Source organism: Austrofundulus limnaeus, unplaced genomic scaffold (assembly GCF_001266775.1).
Source record: "Austrofundulus limnaeus strain Quisiro unplaced genomic scaffold, Austrofundulus_limnaeus-1.0 Scaffold121, whole genome shotgun sequence".
NCBI classification, from domain to species: domain Eukaryota; kingdom Metazoa; phylum Chordata; class Actinopteri; order Cyprinodontiformes; family Rivulidae; genus Austrofundulus; species Austrofundulus limnaeus.
The window spans coordinates 423,543-433,207 of NW_013952523.1; the positions used below are offsets into that span (position 1 = coordinate 423,543).

The 9,665-nt window shown below is 40.8% G+C and overlaps 1 protein-coding gene across 1 annotated transcript in view; it reads left to right on the forward strand.

Annotated features, from left to right (window-relative positions):
* LOC106522125 (glutamic acid-rich protein) overlaps positions 1 to 9,665 on the forward strand; it is a 16,445-nt gene that overhangs the window by 2,891 nt on the left and 3,889 nt on the right. The window contains exons 2-5 of the mRNA XM_014014986.1: positions 2,923 to 2,963; positions 3,057 to 3,126; positions 4,513 to 4,578; positions 7,558 to 8,450. Of these exons, the coding sequence (XP_013870440.1) occupies positions 2,923 to 2,963; positions 3,057 to 3,126; positions 4,513 to 4,578; positions 7,558 to 8,450 (1,070 nt within the window). The remainder of the gene's footprint in view (positions 1 to 2,922; positions 2,964 to 3,056; positions 3,127 to 4,512; positions 4,579 to 7,557; positions 8,451 to 9,665) is intronic.

Sequence of the window (9,665 nt, forward strand, 5' to 3'; positions counted from 1 at the left end):
TTCTTCATGCGTTCAATACTTTTTCCCTGTACCATTCCACATTATTACAAAAAACTTCACTTCTGGACATTTACCGTTTGATTTCTTGGGTTGTTACCGACATCTGGTGAAAATTTCATGTCATTAGCACCTCTAGTAATATATTTACTGAGAAAAATGGTGACGTGTTCAATACTTATTTTACCCGCTGTATGTATAACATTACATCATATCGATCACAGACTTGTGAATTTAATTGAAGTTGTATCATGGCAGACTTTTTGATATCAAGAAACACTATCACCATCTAAATAAATCAATAAAAAATCATATTGGGATTAAGTTGGTGATTTACACCCCTATAATCACTGGGTGTTTCTTTATAGCTGATTGACTTACAGAGTCAACTCCATTAAAAATGGCAGCCACAGCTAATTGGTGAACAAACCTGGCAATAACTCAATCAACTTTGCTGTTATTGAGCTCACATGTGGTGTGGAAGTGGTTGAGTGTTACAACACATATTCTGAGCACAGATACTGAGTGTGTTTAACAATAAACTGAAGTTTGATCTAAGCATAAGGCGATCTTGATTAAAGGTCTAACTGCTGCTTCGGCCAGGCTGATTTCAGTTAAATAAAGAACAGGTTACAGGAAAATACATCTTTTTACTATATTTTGTCAGTTGAATCTGGATTGCTTTGAACAGTGTATAGTTGTTTTTGAATGTGAGTTTAACGGTTCTAGAGTAAGTTGCAAATGGACATATACATACATTGGGCTGAAAATGCATTGAATCATGTGTTACTGGCTTTGAACTGGGCTAGCTTGTTTGTAGAGCCTTGATATGACTTTAGTTGTAAGTCGTGCTATAAGGGAAATTAAATGGATTTAAACCATCCATCCATCCATCCATCCATCCATCCATTATCTATACCCACGTCTTTCCTTTCAGGGTCACTGGTGCCCATATTCAACAGTCACAGTGCGAAGGGCGGGGTACACCCTGGACAGGTCGCAAGTCCATCACAGAGACACACAACCTTTCACTCTCTTACTCACATCTAGGGACAGTTTAGAGTTATCAATTAACCTAACAGTCATGTTTTTGGTCTGTGGGAGGAAGCCGGAGTACTCGGAGAAAACCCACACATGCACAGAGAGAACTAGGGATGTCTCAATCCAAATTTTTTGGCTCCCGATACAATCTGATTTTTTTAATTAGTCTTTCTGATACCGATCCGATAGCTTTGTTTCTTTATTTCTTTCCACGTGACAAGGTTGGTAGTATTAAAGCGAGCCCTGCTGTTCCCACCACGAGAAACATCCAGTTTGCAGATTTTACATGATGCAGTTTCAGCATCGTTTTCCATTGAAAAGTGTTCCCACACTGTGGACATGGTTGCATACTTGTGTGCGCCTTGACTTCTTAACAGCAGTTGTAAAGCATGATGCTGAAAACTGTCACGAAAACTGGATCGGCCCGATCACATAACCAAACCTGATTCTACCCGATTTTCAAAAAAATGGCCAGATCTGCCACCGATACTGATGCCGAGTATCTGATCAGGACATATAGAGAACCAGCAACCCAGAAAGCTCCCCCGGGCCGGGATTTGATCCGGCGACCTTCTTGCTTTCTTCGAAATGAGTTTCCTCCACAGGGTGTCTGGGCTCTCCCTTAGAGATAGGATGAGAAGCTCAGTTGTCCAGGAGGGACTCAGAGTAGAGCCGCTGCTCCTCCATGTTGAGAGGAGCCAGTTGAGGTGGCTCGGGCGTCTGGTTAGGATGCCTCCTGGACTCCTCCCTGGTGAGGTGTTCTGAGTACGTCCCACTGGGAGGAGACCCAGAGGAAGATCCAGGACACGCTGGACGGACTATGTTTCTCAGCTGGCCTGGGAATACCTTGGGATTCTCCCAGATGAGCTGGCCCAAGTGGTTGGGGAGAGGGAAGTCTGGGTCTCTCTGCTTATGCTGCTGCCCCGTGACCCGACCCGGGATAAGTGGAAGAAAACGGACGGACAGACCTTCTTGTTAAAAGGCATCAGCTCTACCAACTGAGCCACCGTGCCGCCAAATTTAAATCACTCTAATATATTTAGCTCCAGCCCATATAGTAGACAGGTGTGGGCCAGGTCTGGCAATGATGGCACTGTTTATATGATGATGTGCCAGTACCACAACTGGCCCAGGTGTGGTTTGGTTTATGTGGTGCTGCTGGCCCATGCATGGACCACCAAAAGGCTGTCATTTTTTTGGAAAATCTGGGCACCATTTGGGTCAGGATGGGCCAGATATATTCTGTCAGGCAGACTGGTTCTCAGACTGTGGTACAGTCACCACTCCTGGTACTCAGGAAACACTTTAGTATTAGCTCCAAATAGAAGCTAAATGGGTATTTTCTGGAGAACCCCTGAAACTGAAGTGGATGATGGTTAACTGTGTGTTTTTTTTTTTACTGACACCAGTGAGGTTTCTATATGACTTTATAGAAACAAATAATGCAAAACAGTGAAAAAAATAAAAGTTATCTCAAAGTTGTATTTGGTTATTGTGTGACAGAAGACGATCCAAAATCAATTGTGACATATAACAGTGTTACTGTAAAAACCTGCAGTGAAGGAGCTCTTAATGGTTTGTGCAGGTCAGTGATTGGTGATTGATTTAGCTCTTGTGGAAACAGACCCGACACGAGCTGAAGCACTTTGCCTCTCAGAGTGAAGGGACACAAGGTTAAGCCTCTTTGCAGAAGTAATATCACTCACCTTAATGAGGGCTCCGCCTACGCCCTCACAGGATAAAGGAAGCAGGAGTTCATCCATGTGAGAGGGATTTGGTCCATCTTCATTTGCTGCACAAATACTGACTGTACTCATTTTAAGTGAAGTTACTCACATCTGTCTCTTCTCTTCTCTGCACTCCTCTCTGTTTGTTTTCTCTCAGTGGGAAGCCGGCCAGTAACCTCACCCCTTAATGATGCAAAGGTCAGAAAAATGTCCCATTTTGTTTCTATTTTTCAACGTTTTAAATACGTAATCACTAAATGTTTTTTTTTTCTATTTGGATTGTGAAAACAGGTTGAATGCATTATTCAGGAGACCCTGAATGAAGATGGGTCACACCACATGTGTGGATCACGGCTAGCAGGTGAAATTTTAGGTTTTTTTTTTTAGAAAGAAATAAGGTAATTTTGACTTTGATGGCAACAACAAGTCCTAAAAATGTTTGTACAGGTCTGTATTTACAAAACATCACTTCTTTTTTTAACAACAGTCTGTAAACATCTATGAACTGAGGAGACAAGTTTTTAGAGGGGAATGATGTTTTAGTCTGATTCCAGCTGTTCAACAGTCTTGGGTCTTGGCTGGATGTCAGCTCAGAACTTTTCTACTACAAAGCTATGATGATGTCATAAAGCAGGGGTGTCAAACTCCAGTCCTCGAGGGCCGCTATCCTGCATGTTTTAGAGGTTTTCCAGCTCCAACACACCTGATTCAGTGATTGAATTAACTCTTCAAATTGGGCAGAAGCCTGTTAATTACCCAGCGATCAAAATCTGGTGTGTTGGAGCAAGAAAACCTCTAAAACATGCAGGATAGCGGCCCTCGAGGACAGGAGTTTGACACCCCTGTCATAAAGGAAACAGCCTGACTGAAATGAAGGGACAAGTACAAGTCCTTCCTCCTGTGGGAACAGTATGTTGTTTTAAAACATGTAAATACTTTTCTGCATTGGTGCCTTTCCAGATGTGTTAAGCTGCCCATGTCCGATACAATAATGCACCCCTATACCATCAGAGAGGCAAACTTTTGTACTGAGTGCTGACAGGTGGATGATCCCTCTCCATTTTTAGTACAGAGAACGTGGCATCACTGTTTTAACTCTCAGCCTCGTCTTAGCTCAGGGATTTATCCAAATTCTTGAACTGTTTTCATGTTATGAGCTGTAGATGATGGGATAATCAACATCTTCGTTTTTTTATTTAAGAAACTTGAGAAGGAACCAAACTTCTTTTTAGATGCATTTTTTTTCTGACTGGTGAACCTCTGCCTAGCTTTACTTCTGAGAGATTCAGTCTCTTCAGAGTACTCTTTACACAGTCCTCTGTTGACATGTTGCCAGTTAAGCTGTTTAGCTGAAAGATTTTCCTCCAGCTGCTCCTTTTCCACTTACTTTCATAGTTTTGACCCTTTTTTTTTTTTTTTTTTTTTTTTTGGGGTTTTTTAATTTGTTTTTATTTACATTTCATACAACATCCCACTACATCTGTTGACCCACTTCAGTCATTTTACAATTAGAATTTACAGAATGTCTCCTATAGTGTCTTACTGTGAGGTATAAACATTTCTGTCAAATGTTGATTTGTTCCTCAAACCATAGCATTATTTAATTTGAATAAATGCAAAACATGGTTTAGTATTTAATTTAAACATATAAAAAGTTGTAAATGTTTTTTTCCCTCTGTGGGTCATTGATTATGTAAAAGATTGTTTCAGTTGTGCTTAAATCCTTGTTTTGGTTTGTTTATTGCAGAGGAACTTGATGAAGTGCAGAGACATCAGGGTCTTCTCAGAGAGCTGCAGAGTTTGGCTGATGATGGTACGCTGCACAGTCTCACACTGAGTCACTCTTTATATGTCCTTAAAGCATTTTAAACCAAAGCCTTGCTTATTACTGCTATTACTTATTACTGGTGATAGGTGTTTGTCTGTTAGCAAAATATCTTGTGAACCACGCAATGAATTTGAAATCTGTTTTTTAAGAAATTACTTTTGGATGTTCCTCTGCAACTAATAAACTTTTGGAGCCAATTCAATTCACGTTGGCTTCTCCAGACAGCTGACCTTAGAAAAATCAAAAATTACTATAACTTTTTCAGTTTTACAGATATTTGGTTCAAATGTTCTGCAATGGTAGCTGACAGTCACAGAACATTATTCTGAGTAATGATAGAACACAAAACATTTTACAAAATAGTAATTACTAGGGGTGCAACAATACATGTACCCGTATTGAACCGTTCAATACGGTGCTTTAGGTTCAATACACACTTGTATGGAACAATACAGATTTTTAAAATTTACTTTATCAACTTGTCTTCTGAAGATGCTCTGTGTTAAAGGATCAGTTTATCTGTGTTCGACTACCCGACCTAGGCTGCATTGTCGAGCACAGATCCACTGAAAAACTTACTGTTTCAGCAAGATTTAATTTAAAAACTGGACTTCTGAGGTTAAACAAATGTTCATAATTAATTTAAATAAATTACAAGTTAAAAGGGGCATGGAAATTTCTCTTTTTTTGTATCGAAAAATATCGAACCGTGAGACTAAAGTATTGAACTGAACCAAATCATGAATTTTCTGTATCGTTGCACTGTTTTGTTGCAGTAATTACATATCGTCTTATTTTCTGGATTTGACTGAGACAATTCACATTTATTTCTTAATATAAGATTGTTTTAATTTTGAACTCTAGCATAAAATAAATTCTAGACCTTGTGTGTGTGTTGTGTTGTGTTTATTTTTGTTAACAACACATCTACCTCAGTAATTCTTAACTATGTGGCCTTTAATCAGATATGGCTGTATTTGATTTGCACTTATATTTACAGTTTCTTTATTAATTTTAAACACTATTTTAAATGTATTTAGTTTATCACTGCCTAATTTTTATATCAAATTTCCTATATTTCTAATAGTTGTAATTAAACACAATTATTTTTGTCTTTATACACCTGTCTGGAGCCATTAATGTTGTTTCACTATATTATATACTCCTGATCAACATCTTAAGACCAGTCAAATAAGTGCAAGAATTTGCGTTTTGCACTATTGGATCTTAAGAAGGTTCTAAGTAGAGCTTCACAATGTTAAAAGAAGAAATCAGTGCAAGAGACAAGAACTTTTGAGCAGGGAATTTTCTGAAAACTGCATTTACACTCAAACATGACTTTTTCAGCTGATCAAAAGTTTAAGACCATAGTCTTTAAAAGCCAAAAGCTGTGCAAAAATCTGGATTCCATGTCATTTTCTGTCAAGTCTTTACACTGTCAAGACCTCCTGATGGCAAAAGTAAAAAACCTCACTGACTTTGAACGTGGTAGGATTGTTGAGCTGCATAAGCAAGGCCTCTCACAACGTGCCATCGCTGCTGAAGTTGGACGCAGTAAGACAGTCATTTTGCATTTTTTAAATGATCCTGAGGGTTATGGAACAAAAAAAAGTCAAGTGGTAGACCCAAAAAAATTTCATCAGCTCTGAGCCGCAGGATCCGATTGGCTGTCCGTCAAGACACGGGACGATCCTCTACCCAAATTAAGGCCATTACTGGTGCTGACTGCAGCCCAATAACCATCAGACGGCATCTGTGAGAGAAGGGCTTCAGAAACAAAAAACGTCTTCAAAGGCCACGTCTTCTTCAACGCCACAAAACTGCCCGTTTGGACTTTGCAAGGGTGCACCAAACATGGGACATTGAAAGGTGCAAGAAAGTTGTCTTCTCTGATGAGAAAAAATTTAACCTTGATGGTCCTGATGGCTTCCAACGTTACTGACATGACAAGGAGATCCCACCTGAGATGTTTTCTACACGGCACAGTGGTGGGGGCGCCATCATGATTTGGGGTGTGTTTTCCTTCAATGGAACAATGGAGCTTCAGGTTGTGCAGGGGCGTCAAACAGCAGCTGGCTATGTGGAGATGTTGCAGCGGGCATCCCTCATGACTGAGGGCCCTCGTCTGTGTGGTAATGATTGGGTTTTTCAACAGGACAATGCTGCAGTTCACAATGCCCGCCTGACAAAGGAGTTCTTCCAAGAGAATAACATCACTCTTTTGGACCATCCTGCTTGTTCCCCGGATCTAAACCCAACTGAGAACATTTGGGGATGGATGGCAAGGGAAGTTTACAAAAATGGACATCAGTTCCAGACAGTGGAWGCCCTTCGTGAAGCCATCTTCAACACTTGGAGCAACGTTCCCACTAGCCTCCTGGAAACACTGGCATCAAGCATGCCTAAACCATTGTTTGAAGTCATCAACAAGAATGGTGGAGCTACTCATTACTGAGTCCTTTTTTTGACACTTTGATTTTTGTTTTGGAGGATTTTCGGGGTTTTCTGAGCTATGGTCTTAAACTTTTGATCAGCTGAAAAAGTCATGTTTGAGTGTAAATGCAGTTTTCAGAAAATTCCCCACTCAAARGTTCTTGTCTCTTGCACTGATTTCATCTTTTAACATTGTGAAGCTCTACTTAGAACCTTCTTAACATCCAATAGTGCAAAATGCAAATTCTTGCACTTTTTTGACTGGTCTTAAGATTTTGATCAGGAGTGTACATATATATATATATTGTTGGGTGTCTTGTTGTATGTAAGGGTTTAATATTAGATAAATAAATGTTTTAAATAATGCCATGTTATTTGACGAGGTTTCGTTGTGTCGTTCAGTTTTTGAAGACAAATCAAACCAAGACTGAGATCAGTTAGTAATTTGACCAATACAGTGTCTGGTGATCAGAACGTTAAAGAACCCTCTGATCTAACTGATCCTGAATGCTGATGTCCAACTTTTTTCAGAGAGAGAGAAGGAGCGGAGAGATGAGTACAGACTGGCTGATGATGAGAGCGACTTTGAGGAGAGGGATGACCAGGAGGAGGAGGAGGAGGAGAGTGACGCTGGAAGAAAGACAGAGGAGGATGAAACCAAGACGAAGATGACAAAGGAGCCACAAGCTGAAGGTACGGATGATGATGAGGAGAGAGAAAAGGAGCTTGAGGATCTGCTCGGAGAAGGGCCCACTAAGAACGGTGAAGAAGAAGATGAAGAAGAAGGAGGGTCCAACAAGGAGCTGGATGAGCTGAAACTGAAGCAACAGAAGACTGAGGAGGAGAACCCTAAAGGAGCGGAGCTAAAGAAGAACGTGGAGGACAAGAAGGTGACGCAGGACAAAGAAGACACAGAGGATTTGGAGGAGCAGAGGAGGAAGAATGAGGTGGAGCTGATGGTGGAGAAGGAGAAGGTGGAGAAGGAGCTGAAGGAGCTGCTCAGTGAGCAGGACAACAGGAGCCAGCCAGAGAAGGAGAAGGAGAGGAAGGAGAAGCAGGAGGAGCTGGACGAGCTCGTCAGAAAGATGAAAAGGGTGCAGGAGGAGGAGCGGGAGGTGCAGGCTGGCAAGAAAGAAGACAACACGACTGAAGAGAAGGAGGGACAGGAGGAGAAAACAACAGATGACAAAAAGGAGAACAAAGTTAAGAAGAGGAGCGACGTGTCGGAGGTGAAGGAGCCGCAGCAGAAGAGAGTGATGGAGAAAGCCAGCGATGAGGCCACACGGCAGTTTGAACGTGAGAGGTACAAGGATGAGGAGGAGGAGGAGGACAGGGAGGGAGAGGAAGATGAGGACGAATATATTAGGGAAGATGAGGAGGATGAAGACAAAGAGGATGAAGGAGACACTGAAGAAGATGGAGAGGTGAGTCAGAACCAGGCTTGAGTTTATACTGGAGAATAATTCAGCAATTTTTTTTATTTCAAAGTTACAATAAATAAATAAATAAACATTAGATACCTTTATGGAAATATAATTATGATTACAGTATGTGATTATATATCATTTATAGTAAGTATTAATGAAATGTTATAAAATGTACCATACACAATATATTTAAAAGGTCTCCAGTTATCATTGTGCTTAGTGACACTCTGAACATACTGCATTGCAGAGTTGTCTCAGTTTTTCTTAGCCTCAAGGATTCCACAGACTTTGTTGGGTAATTACACGTTCATTGAACAAAATCACATTTACTGCAGTAGGCTTGGGCAGTATGACGGTATTGTGGTATACCTAATGAAATCTGGTGACAGTATTATGACTGTATGAGTCACACCAAACAACAAGGCTGCTATAAAAACTGGTACAAACATGCTGGGCTCTTTCAGAAGACACCTCATAACATTACTGATGCATGATATCTGACCACATCGGTCCAGAGGTAGGGGGGTCAGAGACACCCCCTGTATGTTACGCCTCTTAACCTTTGTGCAAGGCAGTGACAGAAACGTTACTCGCCAACTCCTGAAAAGGTGGGCCGGCTAGTGCTAACTGACACCTTCGGGGACCACCCAGCCACAGATTTCTTAAGTCAAACCACTAGATTTAAACTTTCTGTGTGTGTAGGGAGGAAATAACTACACAATTTATCAGCACAAAGACTGGCTAAAAGCATGCAGCAGCACATACTGTATACCACAGTAAGAGGTCATTGGGAAACTTAAAACTCTCCAAGGAGTTTGGTGACTTGGAAATATGTTGATCTGTTCAACATATAATAAGGGACAAAAAGCCATTCTGTGACTCTTGCTGCAACACGTCAGATCAGCTGAGATTTCTTCCCACGCCTCTCTTTGGCTGTAGAAAGTAGAGCTGGGCGATATGATCAAAATTTTATATCACGGTATTTTCAACATTTTCACCGGTTTCACGGTATTTGACGGTATTTTTCTTTACATCACAGCTCCGCTGATAATAAAATGTACAAACCCTGCTTATTAACTTTTTTTTCTTTTACTGTACCTCTGTCTGTGTCTCTGTTTCCCTCCTCTGTGTCTGTTCTTCTCTGACTGGTGGTTGGAGACAGTAGTCATGCATTTTGGTCCAGTTGTGAAGGAGGAGGGTTAAGAAAAGATT